Source organism: Schistocerca gregaria, chromosome 3 (assembly GCF_023897955.1).
Source record: "Schistocerca gregaria isolate iqSchGreg1 chromosome 3, iqSchGreg1.2, whole genome shotgun sequence".
Taxonomy (NCBI): Eukaryota; Metazoa; Arthropoda; class Insecta; order Orthoptera; family Acrididae; genus Schistocerca; species Schistocerca gregaria.
Genome location: NC_064922.1, coordinates 827,044,935 through 827,063,205, shown reverse-complemented (window position 1 = coordinate 827,063,205; position 18,271 = coordinate 827,044,935). Strand labels below are relative to the sequence as shown.

Below are 18,271 nucleotides of genomic sequence, written 5' to 3'. Positions count from 1 at the left end.
GCTCCAGGACCACTCTTATGAGTTTAAAAACATCCACTGGGCACCAAACTCCCCAGACATTAACATTATTGAAGATATCTGGGACGCTTTGCATCGTGCTGTTCAGAAGAGATCTCCACCCCCTCGTACTCTTACGGAATCGTGGCCAGCCCTGCAGGATTCACCGTATCTATCCCCCCCCCCCCCCCCCCCCCAAGCACTCGACATTAGTCACGTCCATGCCAAGTCATGCTGCGGCATTTATGCGTTCTCGAGAGGACCCTGCACGATACTAGGCTGGTGTACCGGTTTCTTTGGCTCTTCGGTGTAACTCTATGACACAATTCGTCCAACTACCAGTTGCGCAAAATGAAACTGACTCGAAACATATTTCTCGCACCTTTTCATAGTCACACCAACATTCGTCAACCACTCCAGGTGTGAAAGATGTAATCTGGAGTGCCCAGATTTATAATTGTGTGCAAAAGTAAAGGATAAAAGTAACTTTCGCGTGCTGTGTTACTACTAAGTAGCTACTCGATTAATCTTGGGCCATACCTAGAAATAACTGCCGCAGTACAGAACAAAATGTAGCTGAAAGAAATACCCTATGAGACAAACAGAAATTACACTTTTATTCGAACACAATTTCTACATTAAAGCCACCTTGCATATGTTTCTTAAGAAGTTGTGTGATCACCAATAATGGCAACGAACACTCTGTAATGTGCTCCCACGCTGCCCACAAAGTTGGTGAGGAAGTCTTGTGGTAGGGCACCTCGTTTCTCCACTAGCGTGGTTGACAACCACTGCCGTAAGGTTGCTAAGGAAGTCTTGTGGCAGGGGACCAGCAAGGTGACAACTGCTGGATGGCCGTTCGTCTATGTGTCCGTGCTTCAGTACGTCTTCCCAACTCATATCAGACGTGCTCTGTAGGACTAGGTCGGGGGAATGGAGAATCCAGGTTATTCGCCAAATATTCTCTACTGCACCTGCGCTTTTGGACGCGGTCGTCCACAGAAATGAAGTCAGGTCCGAATGCAGCCCTGAAAAGACGCACATGTCACAATAACCTTGACCGATGAGTGTACCGACCTCAGAGTTTTGGAGATCAGCACGCCTACGCAGCATTATGCCTCTCCATATCACAACACTAGGACCACCAAATAGATCATGTTCGACAATGTTCCTACGTCCATTACGTGTTCCCATGTCTTGCGGTATGAGGTTACATCCAGAATCACTACTCCGACTGAATTTGCTGTCATCTTAGGCGACCACACTATCCTTTTCCTCATTTGTCCAGTCGCTCTGCCCTTGGCTCCATCGCAAACGGTGACTCTCTGTTCAGGTGTCAACGGAACACAACGAACTAGTCGTAAGCAAAGGAACCACCGCAATGCAGTCACAGCGACACTGTGGAGCGTAAGATTGCAGTGCTGTTAACTGCGGTTGCAACTGCAGCTGCCTGTTTGGCGTGGGTCTCATCGTGTTTGTACTACAATGTAGCGGTCATCCAATGCTGTTGCTGATCATGGTCGGTAATCTCCTTCAGGAAGCAGTGTCTATGTTTTGGGGTGCTCCTCGTGCACATGAAAGAATGTTGTGAACAATAGTAAACTCCTGGGCTACAGTTGTCACACTTGGATCTTCTTCCAATTCACTGCTGATTCATCTGAGTGTGAAGCAATCGAAGTCTTGTCTGCGAGCCATGTAGTAAGGAAGAACACCACCACAGTATTTTCTATCTCTTCAACTGTCTCGTGTTGCGTGAGCGGCCTCATTTGGCATTACTGTCACGCTGCCGTCACGTCATCCGACATGCAGCTTTACGTGCATGAATGGAAGACCACTGGCAACTCTCTCCCGCTATTTCATTAATTTCCTCCGAGTTGCTAATCTGTTGTGTTACTGTATCAACCTCATCCGTACGTTTAACAGATCAATGTAATTTGCCCACCCTGTATACACGAAAGTACCAGTAGCCTACTAGGGCGATGGTTAGCTCCTGACGATGACGACAAAGAAGTCGTAGAAAGCGAAGCTTGACAAACAAATTTGGCGTAATAAAACAAAATCGAGGACGTTAGTCCAAAAACGTAGCTGTGGAAACAACTTTCTGACATTACAGTACAACATCAGCCGGCTCTGGGAACGCCACACCTACCTCGTGTTCATGATGTGGTCCTCATGGTTACCCCTGTTAAGGAAGACTCCGCCGGGGAACACGAGCAGACAGGCCAGCAATAGCAGTAGCACCTCGAGGCCCTTCTTCCCGCGGTCCACGAAGTCGCCGTTGAAGACGTACGGATTCTCCGTGGATGGCAGCCCGTTCTGCAAGCAAACATCATATATAGGTAAAGGTATTCTTCACGGAGTTACAATTTAAAAATTTTCTTTTACATTTAGGAGCTGAACAACATGGCCCATAACCGGAATCAACGCTGATTTCTAGAGGAGAGTTTCATTTTTCAAAAAGTCATAATTCTTCCGCATAAAATATGTTCCATAATACTGCAGCATATAGACGTCAGTGTCATAGATTATAATTAAGTGGATTTGTCCTACGACACTCCTTCACTCCTTTATAACAGGATTGACCTGCGGTTTTTAGCAGTCACCACGTATCAAAAAATGTTTGTGAAATGTCATGGGACTTAACTGATAAGGTCATCAGTCCCTAAGCTTACAACTACTTAACCTAAATTATCCTAAGGACAAACACAAACACCCATGCCCGAGGGAGGACTCGAACCTCCGCCGGGACCAGCCGCACAGACCATGACTGCAGCGCCACGTGTCCTTCGTTGCTCCAGCGGACTACGATAAACCACTACTACGAAGTGAGTAAGCAAGCGGCCTTGCCGCAGTGGTAACACCTAATTCAAGCGTTGTCGGGCTGGGCTAGTACTTGGATGGGTGGCCATCCTGTGTGCCGAGCGCTATTGGTAAGCGGGTTGCTCTCAGCTCTTGTGAAGCAAATTGAGGAGCTGCTTGATTGAGAAGTAGCGGCTCCGGTCTCATTAACTGACATATGGCCAGGAGAGTGGTGTGCTGACCACATGTCCTTCCGTATCCGCATCTAGTGAAGCCTGAGGGCAAAGGATGACATGGTGACCGGTCGGTACCGTTGGGCCTTCATGGTCTATTCAGGCGAAGTTTAGTTTTTTAGAAGGTGAGTAAGTTCTCTCGTGTCATCTGCGCAGAGTACAGATGCACATGTAGATGTAGATCAGCCACTGCCTTGAAAAGACATTGTTCCATGACAGCTATATTTTTGAATAAGTTATGTCTTATCTGTAATCATCGTATTGAACTGAAGTAGGAGATCATATTATAAAATTAAGTTTAGCCTACATAACCGATTTCTGTGTCAGCTGTGATAAAAGGAATGCCTTTATCTTGATATATCTGTCGTTAGTGGAAATTTCATAAGTAGCCCTGTAATATGGCGGAAGAAATAAAACTGGCCAAGAAAATATTTCATGCACCTTGAAATAGGCAACCTTAATGTAGGCACGTTCTGCATCCGGTGCAGACATATTTGGCCTACCCTGTATGTCTCTAAACACACTTGCGCAACAGTTCCCCTAACTCCCTTAAACAATTATAGATATCGAAATAAAGATTCTAGCGAAAGACAGTGTGCAGAGGGAGCATGTAATGTTCTGTATTGGTAGCATTTGTACTGAAACATCAGTGGAATTCATAAATGGAACGACATACTGCTAAGTGGCATTTAAAATTTCGCAGACAGTGTAGTTGGGTGTTATAGCCTTTTTTAACACATATCCAAAAATTTTCACGAAACTAGCTTGGTAATTTAGAGTAGTTGAACAAAGTTTATATGGCCTCATTCTCCATTTTTGCCATAATTTAATCAAGATAACGGATCCAACACGGCGGCTATAGATATGGCAACATCACAATGACGCCATGGCAGAAAATTCAAATTTTGGCAGGAAAATAGATCAGTTGGGCTACCTCTACTAACTCAACCCCCTCCCCTCCCTACACCTCCCCCACGAACTGTAGGAAGTTCAAATTTTGGTGGGGAACAAAGGTGACTTGGGCTACCTACAATAAACTAACACCCACACCCCCTCCCACACCTCCCCCTTGCCAACCTCCCCTCTCCCAGAAAATGGCAGGAAGTTAAAATTCCGGCAGGACAATGCAACACACAACAGCTATCTCTACTAAACTAAGAAAATGCCGGGAAAATAGGTCACTTGGGCTACCTCCATTAACCTAAGTCATCCGACCGACACCTCTTCCTAGGAATTGGAGGGAAAAGGATTCAGCCTAAGCTGGGCTGCCTGATAGAATGGATGCAAGTCTTTATTTTGCATGCAGTATGACTGATCTACCCAAGCACGACTGGGGTAGCTCAGTCTGTAGAGCACTTGCCCGCGAGAGGCAAAGGTCCCGAGTACGAGTCTCGATCCGGCACACAGTTTTAATCTGCCAGGAAGTTTCATATCAGCGCGCACTCCGCTGCAGAGTGAAAATATCATTCTGGAAACATCCCCCAAGCTGTGGCTAAGCAATGTCTCCGCCATATCCTTTCTTTCAGGAGTGCTAGTTGTGCAAGGTTCGCAGGAGAGCTTCTGTAAAGTTTGGAAGGTAGGAGACAAGGTACTGCAGAAGTAAAATTGTGAGGATGGGGCGTGAGTCGTGCTTGGGTAGCTCAATCGGTAGATCACTTGCCCTCGAAAGGCAAAGGTCCCGAGTTCGAGTCTCGGTATGGCACACAGTTTTAATCTGCCAGGATTTCACATAATTTATTTATTACACTCACACAAAATACTCACCCTGGCGTGCTTGAGGGTGCAGTAAATAGTCTCCAGACCTGTAGATTACTCGTAAATCACCGAAATAATACAGTACACTGATGTGCAGAGATGCAAACAACTCGTAAATTGTAAAAAGAATGCATGTAAAAGGCTCTGCTAACACGCTTGCTATTCGTCAACTGTCATAATCATGCATTGTACAGCCTGTACACCTGTTCACAAAACAATGCAACAGACATAAAAAACCTCATAAGTTGTCAAAAGAGAATGCATGTGTAACACTATGAAAACTTGCTCACAGTGCATAAACAGCCGAGAATAATACAGTGTACGCTCATTGCACATAAAAAAACTATCGTCAACCGCTATGTATCATCCAATTGCCCCCCCCCCCCCCCCGCCCCCCCACAGAACTCTAAGGCGCACTTGCCAGGCGATGCACTCATGCCGGTCCCATATGCAAGACGCCTCTGGGCCACACATGCCTGTTTACTGTTGCTGGCAGGATACCTCTCTACCTGTGGATACTGACGTCACAGGGTGCACTTTAGAAATCTGTTCCCATGCTTCCAAGAATAGCACAGGGTGCATTTTCCTAGCGATCCTGATGGGACATGCCAGCTGCATCTCGCTTCGTACACGTTTACCTCCCCAGGGTGACTGACGCATCACCGAGAAATGTTCGCGTGGTGTCTCACCATCTAAGAGGTTCTCATTGTTATACTGACATCACATGGCTATGTAAATAAGAGCCAAGCCGAATTGCTAAAGTGCTGCAGAAGCAGATAATGGTCAGTTTTGTAAGAGCTTTCATTATGTCACAGCCTGTGCGCATGGAAATTTTTGTCTTAACAGAACCTGTACACGAAAGTATCAAAGAATAACGCAGAATGCATTCCTCCAGATGGTCGTAACATGGCACCCTGTCCAATACGTCGGTCGGGCGGTCATTCACTCCGAAGGCGTGACCAGAGTGCCCTCAGCAGACCAAAGTCACTCTCAGAAGTTTTGTATAAAGTTCGGGTCGGCTCCCTTAGGCACAAACGCATTACTGTTCCTGTTCCCGGACTGCTTACTTGCCTTTTTCACCCTGTCTTTAAATCGTGATGTTCTACTTTCAATGTACATCTCAGAAATGCAATTGCTCTCACTGCAATGTAGAGGCTCCTACGTCCCAGCACAAAGAATGTCTTGTGAGTGAGCGGAGCATACTGATCGGATCATACTGAATTTACCCGCCAAATTACTGATGCTGCCAGTGTGGAACCACTATCTGCCTTTTCCTTTTTTCTGCAGCTGAGACTTTCAGTAGCAAAACTATTTCGTACATATCGCTATATGGCAACGACAGTTAAACTTTGCAAAAGTGTCCTACAAATCGTCACATTTGGGGAGACACTTGCTCAATTACGCTGCTCTGCCACTGAGAACTGAAGCTTGAATACTAGAGCGTGAAACCGATCCCCAACCTGAGCATATTATCACCACTTACCATGCCGATGTAGTAAACACATAATTCGTATCCTGTGTCATACAAAATCGCCTCTTTTGCATCATGCATATGGATATCAATCGCCAGTCACTCATACATATAACACAATGATAGACAGCATAAACATGTGCACCATATGTATACTCCTCGCTACACTAGACATTTCCCATGAGGTCGGGGAGTCATTCACTCTGAAGGCGTGACCAGAGCTCCCTCAGTGGACCAAAGTCACTCTCAGAACTGTTGTACAAAGTTGGGGTCGGCTCCCCTAGGCAGAAACGCATTACTGTTCCTGTCCCTGAGCTGCTTGCTTGCTTTTTTCACCCATCTCCAGACTCTGAGATTAAAATAACACATGTAATTTCACATGGTTTATCAGAATATCATACCATTTTAGTGAGACACTCGCACGTATACCGCGAAAACTGTTGTACAAAGGTTTGGTCGGCTCCCCTTGGCACAGGTCCCGACCTGCTTGCTTGCTTGCTTTCTACAAAAATCCCCAGACTCTGGGATTACAAGAACACATGTATTTTCAAGTGGTTTGTCAGAATATTATACCAATTACGCGATACTTCTCGATATCAAGCACATAGCAATATCACTTGCATAACAGTATAGTGAGTGCAACATCATCCCAGAGATACAGACTGGAAATTATTTCTCTATAAACTCGAAACTTTTGAGAGGTGGAGCGAGCTGTAAAACCACTGAGTAACTAAAAACTCAACCCATCTATGATGACCTTTACATGAAATCTGATAAAAAAATGAGAGGAAACTGATATTTCCACTCGTGACTACCTATGTCGTGAGGTTACAGATTCCGAATCATCCCTATCACCCAACCACCCACACACTCACCTTCCCATACACACACACACACACACACACACACACACACACACACACACACACACACACACACACACACACTGTAAGCCAAATGCTCAAGCCAAGTCAATTAAGCTGTTTCTCATGTTTAGAGAACCAGAGGATGTGATCTCCACCCAAATAGATGCTCCCTCAAGTAAATAAAGACACGAAATGTGCAGATGCAGCTAATCGGACAATTTACATGGGAGGGAATAATGGTCCAGCCCAAACAGACATTCATATTGAATCTTCTCCAAATTCCACGCGATCACGAAAGATGTCCAACAAATACTAAGTATTCGTAGGCTATTCGGCCGTAGAGAGAACGACACGGCTAAGTCAGCTACATTCGTGCACGCAACGGGCCTCTCTTTTCGGACAGGTCCTGCCGTAAGCTGGAGACGTGTGTCATTCCCGTCACAGCTCATGGCGCTGCACGCCAAGCACGCATAAGCAGAATCATCGTCCTAGGAAGCCGACCAAATATTTATTTTATCACTGTATTTACAATTAAATAATACGAGTTCGGTCTCCATATGACAACATTCGACAATGAGCGAAGTATCGGAAATAAACCTTGCTGACGGCTGAGGCTGTGCAAATCGAAATATCTGTACCAATCTTATGACTTGACATACCCTTCCCTTTGTTGTCACAGTATTCCATGTCAAACGCAGACCTTCCTTATGACTGGAGATAGTCATTTCCTTTGCACATGTCGGAACACACACACACACATACACCCACACCCACCCACCCACCCACCCACCCTCACACACACACACAATAAGCCTAATGCTCAAGCAGAACCTGCTACGTATCCCCTATTACAAAATACAGGGTGATTCAAAAAGAATACTACTACTTTAGGAATTTAAAACTCAGCAACGACAAAAGGCAGAGCTAAGCACTATCTGTCGGCGAATTAAGGGAGCTATAAAGTTTCATTTAGTTGTACATTTGGTCGCTTGAGGCGCTGTTGACTAGGCGTCAGCGTCAGCTGATGCTAAGATGGCGACCGCTCAACAGAAAGCTTTTTTTGTTATTGAGTACGGCAGAAGTGAATCGACGACAGTTGTTCAGCGTGCATTTCGAACGAAGTATGATGTTAAACCTTCTGATAAGTGGTGTATTAAACGTTGGTATAAACAGTTTACACAGAATGGGTGTTTGTGCAAAGGGAAAAGTTCTGGACGGCCGAGAACGAGTGATGAAAATGTAGCACGCATACAGCAAGCATTTGTTCGCAGCCCAGGAAAATCGACTCGCAGAGCTAGCAGAGAGCTGCAAATTCCACAATCAACCGTACGGAGAGTCATACAAAAAAGGTTAGTTATGAAACCTTATCGTCTGAAATTGGTTCAAGCACTGTCTGCAGCTGATAAGATTAAAACAATCGATTTCTGTGATTTTATCCTTGCTCAAATGGAAACAGATGAATCTTTCGTTTCAAAGATTGTGTTTAGTGATGAAGCAACTTTCCACACTAACGGGAAAGTCAACCGTCACAATGTCTGTATATGGGGCACTGAGAATCCGAGGGAAACAACTCAGTATGAACGTGACTCGCCTAAGGTGAACGTTTTCTGTGCCATTTCAGCCAATAAACTTTTGGTCCCTTTTTCTTCGAAGGTGCTACTGTAACTGGACTACAGTATCTGGAGATGTTAGAGAATTGGCTGTTCCCTCAGCTCGAACAAGAAGCACAACAATTCATATTTCAGCAGGATGGAGCGCCACCACATTGGCACTTATCTGTCCATAACTACCTGAACGTCAACTACCCGAGGCGATGGATCGGCCGCCAGGCAGCCCGCGACAGAGCACTTCATCACTGGCCTCCAAGAAGCCCTGATCTTACCCCCTGCGATTTTTTCTTATGGGGGTATGTTAAGGATATGGTGTTTCGGCCATCTCTCCCAGCCACCATTGATGATTTGAAACGAGAAATAACAGCAGCTAGCCAAACTGTTACGCCTGATATGCTACAGAGGGTGTGGAACGAGTTGGAGTATCGGGTTGATATTGCTCAAGTGTCTGGAGGGGGCCATATTTAACATCTCTGAACTTGTTTTTGAGTGCAAAAAAACATTTTTAAATATTCTTTGTAATGATGTATAACAGAAGGTTATATTATGTTTCTTTCATTAAACACTCATTTTTAAAGTTGTGGTATTCTTTTTGAATCACCCTGTATAATACTTGGCCTATAACTGATTGCCGGCGATACGAAACAATACTCGCTTTCGTAAAATTACCACAATTTTTTTTTTTTGCTATATTAGACGTCCAAATTATCTGTACATCATTTTTAAATTTATTGCTGACTTTAACGCACTATGTCTACGTTTTCGTATCATTTCTGATTATTTAAGCGAACTGAATGCGGTGCGCCTGTCCGGTATATGAATCCGCACTTTAGTATCGTGCTCTTTTAATGCCAGGCAGTTTATGGACCATTTCTGTAATGCTTCCATGCTTACTAAGAGAACCCGTTATGAAATGTGCCTGTTTTCGTTGAATCTTTTCTGTCTCATTTATCAACCCAATCTGATTGAGTCACATACCGGTTCTAACGAGTGCTTTATAAGCCCCTTCCTTTGTGGATATCTTTTATTTCCTTTATATTTTTCCAATGAGTCATACTGTAACCTGTTTTTCCAGCAAGTAATGTAGTATTTCGCAATCCGACGCTATGAAATAAAAAGGGTTCCAGTTCATCCTGTAACACCAGCACTTTGTACCGTTAACGTAACTATTGTTGTTTTGCTATTTTCCGTTCAAATGTATAGTTATTATTTGTAGTGATTATGAATATTTTTACTTGTGGTTTATGTACGAAAAACTGTTGATTCTCTTAATGACTCGCGAATTGAGGACGATAGGCAGAAATTTATTGTGAATAACTCAACGGAAGTCCATCTGGGAATAAAATGCGGTTAGGGCTCCGATGTAAAAGCCGTGTCGGCGCCTAGTGAATGCGCAGAGACAAGAACGGCGCATTAGTAAGTCAGTCTTTAGAGTGTCAACACCGTGAAGTGAAAGAGAACGTAAATTATTGCAAATTTGCTGGAAATGAGCCTCCGGTGGACTTTTAACTAGCCTAATGCAGTATCGAATGTGTGCACGATGCTCTGTGGCGTATGGAAGTGGAAAACTGAATTGTATTACAGTAGGTTGTATACATAGTCTCCATTCCCATCGCTGCTCAACCTGTCTGCGCCTACAGGCAACGTGCTGCTTCTTTAGACCTAAAGAAGTAAGTGACTCAGTATCTTCTTTACTGTCTTCTAATATATTTATGGGATTTTACCATCGCTTGTTGCAACAAAGTTGCTAACCTTAGTCACCTAACCTGTCCTACAACTCTTTTCTTAGTCCCTAAAGTTATCTGTGTGTCAGCAAAGTTGAATCTATAAAAAAGACTGCTTTTCTTAGATAGCATATTATATCCGAAACTTTACTTTTTGAAGAAAACAGTTAGTTCCCTATTCTTAAAATAGCTAGCACCTGTTTCTTCATTTATACAGATGTTGAATTTGGTAAATCGAATTATTTCTGCTTCAAGAATGTTCCACACAACTGGTATCACGTGTTATTGTGTTGAGACAGTTCACATAGTGCCTTTACTTACTGCTCGACAAAATATCCTAAGACAACCATTCTTTCAAAGCTAGGCTGTTCAGTTAGCAAAGGTTTCTGAGGGAGAGAGTTGCTAGTCCTTAATACCTCACTGTAGAGACCTGCACGCAAGTTGTTGGTTGTGAATGATTTTGCGAATCTGTCTTTACATGAAATGAATGCTACAAGGCTAAAATCTTAGCTAGTAAATCTCTCAAGTCTAATATTATTATCACTTCTTTCAAAATTATTTTTCCGATTTGGACAGACGACCCTATTTTGATCTAGCTATAAACTCATACAACTGCTAAATGAATCCATGTAGAAATACTGATTTCTAGTCTATACTGTCCTGTATAAAATAATATGTAGACGGAACTAAGTGCTTAAAGTCTATTAGTTATACCAAAACGGTAATTAATTCCGGAAAAGGGTAGTACTAAGCAAGTTGCTAGTATATTGTTATCGTGAAACTTTCCCCAAAGCCATAGACGACCAACAGGTGAGGTTTGCAAGTTCTGTGATTCGGTCCCATTTAAAGAGTGTCAGCTAAGAGAGTCCATCGAGTTCCCGAGGATCCGAGATGCGGCGGCACGGTTCTTCCCGTCCCTTTACGACGAACCTGCACGTACCTGTGAACATTGTCTCAGCAGATCATCAGTAGGAAAGCCGAGTGAAACCTACTGTACTTCAACGAGAACCAGGCTGCAATTTAAGTGACTAATCAACGTTTCTGGAGAAACACGAAATGAAAGTTTGGAAAATTTTGTCCTCAGTTAATATATTCTGAAACTTAGGTGAACGAGTATCACTGCCAAACCTGTGCTAGTCTTAACACAGTCACTCACAATCCCTTTCACTCACGTTAGCAAGTTTATGGTGTTGCATTTCCCGTAAACGTAATAGCTACGAAAATACTGATTGTTTTTGATTGATAATGCTCGCCAAATATTAATACTCTCGGTACCAAATGCAGTCACAGTTTTTAGCCACCGACCTGCTCAATACGCCACACGAAATTTATGTTTTTTCTTGTCACAAAATTCACTTAAAAATTCTGAAATTTCTACACACACATCGGAATAATTATGCAGTCACTTTTCAACACTTTTGATGTATAAAACACTGCTAGATCCGGCAACTTATCATTTCCATCGGAACTATTACTGCACACGTCCGATCTCTTTCATGGCTAGGCTTCGACTCTTCTCTAAAATACTCTAAGTCTTCTCTATCAGCAAAGAAAGACGAGCGAGGAATACTGCATTACCATTGGTCAGTTTACTCAACAGCCAATAGCAAAACAACATTCTCCTGCGTCAGTCCGCGTTTTTCATCAATAACCAATCGCAAAATAGTAAACCTAACGACTGCACTTTTTACCGACGTAATCATCTAATATGCTTAAGTTATATTTATGCATAAAGTTATTTACTTTGTAATTTATCCCCTAATTAACTTTCCCTTTACCATAAACTTTACAAATCTATTCCATATCCACACTTCTTCGAAATATTCCCACTCTATATCCTACAACGTAACTCATTAAATAATTATCTCCATATTAACCTTAAACCACACTCACGCATCACTCATACTGCTAAAACACATTTATAACATTTTAGATACACAAAAAGAAATAATAACACTTAGAACGTTCAAAACAGGGTACTAGCACAAACAGGCAGCCTTGGTGGCTGACTAGAGGGATAAGAATATCTTGTAGAACAAAGTGTCAATTATATCAATACGTTAGAAACAGTCAGAATCTAAAAGCAGCAGCCCATTACAAACAGTATTGTAAGGTGCTTAAAATGTTATTAGGAAGGCAAAAAGTATGTGTAATGCAGATAGAATAGCTAAGTCTCAGGATAAAATTAAAACCATATGGTCAGTTGTAAAGGAAGTGGCTGGTCTGCAGAGACAGGTCGAGGATATAGAATCAGTGCGTAGTGGGAATGTCCGTGTTACTGATAAGTCGCATAGATGTACAGTACTTAATAATCACTTTCTGAATATAGCAGGTGAACTAAATAGATGCCCGCGTCTCGTGGTCGTGTGGTAGCGTTCTCGCTTCCCACGCCCGGGTTCCCGGGTTCGGTTCCCGGCGGGGTCAGGGATTTTCTCTGCCTCGTGATGGCTGGGTGTTGTGTGATGTACTTTAGGTTACTTAGGTTTAAGTAGTTCTAAGTTCTAGGGGACTGATGACCACAGCAGTTAAGTCCCATAGCGCTCAGAGCCATTTGACCCATTTTTTGAACTCAATGAATCCTATTCCCAACAGCGCTCTTAGAAAAAAGTGTTCCGAGACTGTTACCTGAAATGCTCCTCCATGATACTGACAAGAGGGAGATTGAGTTAATAATTAAATCACCAAAGACCAAGAACTTTCATGGATATGATGGGGTATCTAGCAGAATACTGAAGTATTGTTCTATGTATGTTAGCCCAGTACCTAGCCATATCTGTAACTTTTGCTTTAGAAGTGTTCGTTTTCCTGACCGATTAAAGTACTCGGTAGTGAAGCCACTTTATAAAAAGGGAGACAGGAATAATATTGACAATTATAGACCTATTTCTATACCATCGGTGTTTGCTTAACTTATCGAGAAGGTTGTATATATAAGGTTACTAGAGCACTTAAATTCACATAATTTGCTGTCAAATGTTCAGTTTGGTTTTAGAAATGGTTTAACAACTGAAAATGCTATATTCTCTTTTCTCTGTGAGGTTTTGGACGGATTAAATAAAAGGTTGCGAACGCTAGGAGGTTGCTTTGATTTAACTAAGGCTTTTGACTGTGTTGACCACAAAATATTACATCAGAAGTTGGACCATTATGGAGTAAGGGGAGTAGCTTACAACTGGTTTGCCTCTTACTTTAAGAACAAAAAGCAGAAGGTAATTCTCCGCAATATTGAGAGTGGTAGTGATGTTCAGTCCCAATGGGGCACTGTGACGTGGGGCGTCCCCCAAAGGTTGGTGCTGGGGCCACTGCTGTTTCATATTTATATAAATGATATGCCTTCTAGTATTACAGGTGGTTCAAAAATATTTCTGTTTGCTGATGACACCAGCTTGGTAGTGAAGGATCTTGTGTGTAATATTGAAACAGTATCAAATAATGTAGTTCATAAAATAAGTTCGTGGCTTGTAGAAAATAATTTGATGCTAAATCACAGTAAAACTCAGTTTTTACAATTTCTAACTCCAAATTCAACAAGAACTGATATTTTGATCAGACAGAATGGGCATATTATAAGCTAGACGGAACAGTTCAAGTTCCTAGACGTTCAGATAGATAGTAAGCCGTTGTAGAAACCCCATGTCCAGGATCTTGTTCAGAAACTAAATGCTGCTTTATTTATCATTAGAACAGTATCTGAAATAAGTGACACTTCAACACGAAAAGTAGTCTACTTCGTATATTTTCATACGGTTATGTGGTATGGTATTTTTTTGGGGTAATTCTTCTGATTCAAAAAGGGTATTTGTGGCTCAAAAACGGGCTGTTCGAGCTATGTGTGGTGTAAGTTCGAGAACGTCTTGTCGACCCCTATTCAATAGTCTGGGAATTCTGATATTGCCCTCACAGTATATATTTTATTTAATGTAGTTGTTTGAAATATTATCCTATTCCCAAGAGTTGGCAGCTTTTACTCAGTTAATACTAGACAGAAATCCAATCTGCATGTGGAATGCACTTCCTTGACTCTTGTGCGAAAAGGAGTGTAGTATTCTGCTGCATCCATTTTCAATAAGCTACCACAAGAACTCAAAAATCTTAGCGGAAGCCCAAACTCTTTTAAGTCTAAACTGAAGAGTTTCCTCGTGGCTCACCTCTTCTATTCTGTCAAGGAGCTCCTGGAAGATCTAAAAAATTAAGCAAATTCCAGTGCTACATTGCTGATTTTCTTTATTTAAACCTACTTGTCATCTGAATATGTTTTTTATATTTCATTTTATCTGTTTATAATACTGTGTTATAATTTCGTGTATTGACTTCTTCCATGACCATGGAGACTTCTCCTTTATTTGGTCCCACGGAACAATAAATAAATAAATAAATAAATAAAATATGAAAATCCTAAAAATAGTATATGAAAAACACACTATTGCTTTAGTGCACTCTGGTGGGCACAATCGAAATTAAAACCATAGTCCCCCTATTTTGTCCTCTATCGGCTGATACATAAACTAAGTGCGCGTCCAGTCTCGCGTCACCATCTGTCACTATCCAGCTCTGAGACACGTCTCCGACTTAACCGCCTCCAAGGCAGGATCGTTATACGGCGCTACGCCTCAGAGACACATGAGCAGGGGACTTAGAGGTCAGCTCGTTACAAACAAACGGATAGCCTCCTGCCTTCTTGGCGGCTCAGAAATGCGGAGAATGGACCTACAGACCTACACATCCGTTTCCTCGAGGCGTAGAAGCAACAAGGTACCTAGTCGTGGGCAGTGGATGGTGCCGTCACTGGAGATGGCATGGGAAAACTGCCTGAGTTCACATCCTCTACACAGCCGCAACACATCCATTTTTCGAAATAAGATGGAAAATTTTTGGACGGTACAGCAAAGACTGAAAAGGTGAGGTTAGTCAAGACTGATAATAATTTCATAAACATGCTTAACAATATTCTACTCTTGCAGATTCTGTTGTGGTTAACTAACGAGGTCTAGTTATCTTTTGGTACGGCGAAGAATACAGAATATATCCCTGAGCGCATGACACATTTTCAGTCACGACCAATCAGAAGATGTCCATGTAGACACGTGCAGCAACTCCCCCATTACCAAAGTAATTACTGTATGCCAACCAGAGAACCGCTTACTAGAATTTGAATGAAAATGCCAGCTGGCCTTGTCTGTACTTAATGGCTGTTCCTCTTCTTTATAGGCTCATATTCTCTCCTGTCTTTCAGATTTGTATTTCTGCTAAAATGTATTGCACTAACTTCTCCCACAGTGAAGCTTTTGGCACACTGGCCATCCTCACTCCATGCCCCTGATCATCTAGGCTAACAGTCTGCTCTGCATTGCACGCTTCCTGCTCAGGACTAGATTTCACAAAAAATAAAACATAAACTATTAGAACTAGTTCAATTACTCAAAGTAAATCATCCCTTTCGCCAACCAGATAAAAGCGCCAGTGCTGCCGTAAATACAAGTGTCCCTCATTGTACCACGAGAAAAAGACATATAAAAGGAATTAGAAAAGAGATAATTGACAGTAGTTATTATTGCTTGTAGTCCTCATGCAGAGTTAGAGACCTGACTTGACTTACTACCTAGATCTGCATATTAAGTTACAAACAGCTTACTGCATAGTTTGGGAATAAACTGCCACGTACCAGCGTGAAACACAATTCATTTATTTACGCTCCCTCATTGTACCACGAGGAAAAGACATATAAAAGGAATTAGAAAAGAGATAATTGACAGTAGTTATTATTGCTTGTAGTCCTCATGCAGAGTTAGAGACCTGACTTGACTTACTACCTGGATCTGCATATTAAGTTACAAAACAGCTTACTGCATAGTTTGGGAATAAACTGCCACGTACCAGCGTGAAACACAGTTCATTTATTTACGCTGCGGCCAGCTGCCAATCCGCCAATGTGTCGATCTTGTTCGGGTCTTTCGGCATTTCGCAATAGTTTTCTGACTTTGCAACTTTCTCTGGAAAGGAGAGGATCATCTGCGAACAACATCAAACGGATTCCGATGTTATCAGCATGATCATTTATATACAATGTGAACAATAATTGGCTTGCAATATTTCCTTCCGGTACTTCTGACGTTGACATCCGTAGTCGACTTCGGTTTACTGGGAGAATTCTATGAAAGTATAGATCATCTGTAAAGGAGACTGCATATAGAATACTGGTGCGACCCATCTGAGTATTTCTCGAGTGCAATCCCAGACAAATCAGATTAAAGGCAGACATCAAAGCGATTCATAGACAAACTGCTAGGTTTGTTACTGGTAAGTTCGATTAACAAACTAGAATCACGAGGATGCTTCAGGAATTTGAATGGGAATTCTTGTAGCTAAGACGACATTATTTTCACGAGACACTACTGGAAAAATATATAGAGTATCGGCATTTGTGTCTGACTGCAGAAAGGTTCTACGGCCACCAGCGTATTTGATGACAAGGCAAGAAAAATTAGTTCTCTTACCGATACTTATATACGATCTCGCTCCACTTGCGAATAGAACAAGAAAGTGAATGACTAGCAGTGGTACGAAGTACCTTCCGCCACGCACCATATGGTGGTTAGCAAATTAGGTATGTAGCTATAGATATCAAAGGAAAATTGGCAAAGGTAGAAACACAGAGTATGAGTCACGAGGGTTTCCCCCCTTTGCTGGTGGTTATTCCTTAGGTTATTTGGTACAGAAAATGTAAATATGATAATGTGATCATATCCATAATTAAGGAGCTACAACATAGTTCCGAAACTTGACACGTTGTATGGAGCACTACACCTGTGTTCACAGGACACACGATCACTCTTAGGTAGACAAGTGCTTCGAGTGGTACGTTTGCATAACAAACACTTTGCTGATACTGCAGTCACTATTTACTGTTATTGTCTCCTGTGTACAGTGCACTTTGCGATGCCGTTAAAGTTTTCATAGCAGGAGTATGGAGAGATGGTGTATATTCTGGGCTTGTGTAATGATAACGCGAAAGCTCCTGTTGCCGAATATCACCGTCGGTATGCTAATCGTAGGATTCCGAGTGCCAAAACATTTAGTGGAACATATCGAACATTGCTAGAAACTGGTACTCTTCCCAGACATCGTGACGTTCAAGGACAGGAAGACATTCTTAATTCAGTAGAGCGCAGTCCTCGTTCAAGTACAAGACGCCTAACTACCCGGCTGAACGTTTCACAATCTTAGGTGTGTAGGATTCTTCATGAAAATGGACTGTATACTTCTCATGTGCACGAAGTTCACCATTTAGAGCCACATAATTGTGCCAACCGTTTGCACTTTTGTAATTGGTTAAATGGAAATCGGCAGCACTAACGCTTCGTAATGTTCATTGATGAGGCAATCTTTATAAGAGATGGCATCAACAACATGCTTTTGTGGGCAGACGAAAATCCCCATGCCACTGTAGTATCTCAGTTTCAACGCAGACTCAGTGTCAGTGTCTGGTGTGGTGTTGTGTGTGATCATTTACTGGGACAGTTCGTTCTCCCGGGAAATTTAAGTGGTCAGATGTATGATAAGTTTATACGAGAAGAATTACCGCAGCTCCTTGAAGACAATCCTCTAGAACTAAGACGCCACATGCAAGTCCAACATGACGGGGCACCTGCACATTTCCACCATGTGGTAACAGCTTATCTTAATCAGCAAATCCCACATCGATGAAAAAGTCGCGGGGGCCCTATCAACTGGTCTGCCAGATCCCCAGATTTAACACCCCTAAATTACTGCATCTGGGGGTGGATGAAAGACATCGTGTACGAAGTTAAGGTGGGAA

The 18,271-nt window shown here is 42.4% G+C and overlaps 1 protein-coding gene across 1 annotated transcript in view; it reads right to left on the bottom strand.

Moving 5' to 3' along the window:
- The window catches only part of LOC126355884 (serine/threonine-protein phosphatase rdgC), a 1,775,952-nt gene that overhangs the window by 615,529 nt on the left and 1,142,152 nt on the right, over positions 1-18,271 (bottom strand). The window contains exon 8 of the mRNA XM_050006387.1: positions 2,147-2,313. Within this exon, the coding sequence (XP_049862344.1) occupies positions 2,147-2,313 (167 nt within the window). The remainder of the gene's footprint in view (positions 1-2,146; positions 2,314-18,271) is intronic.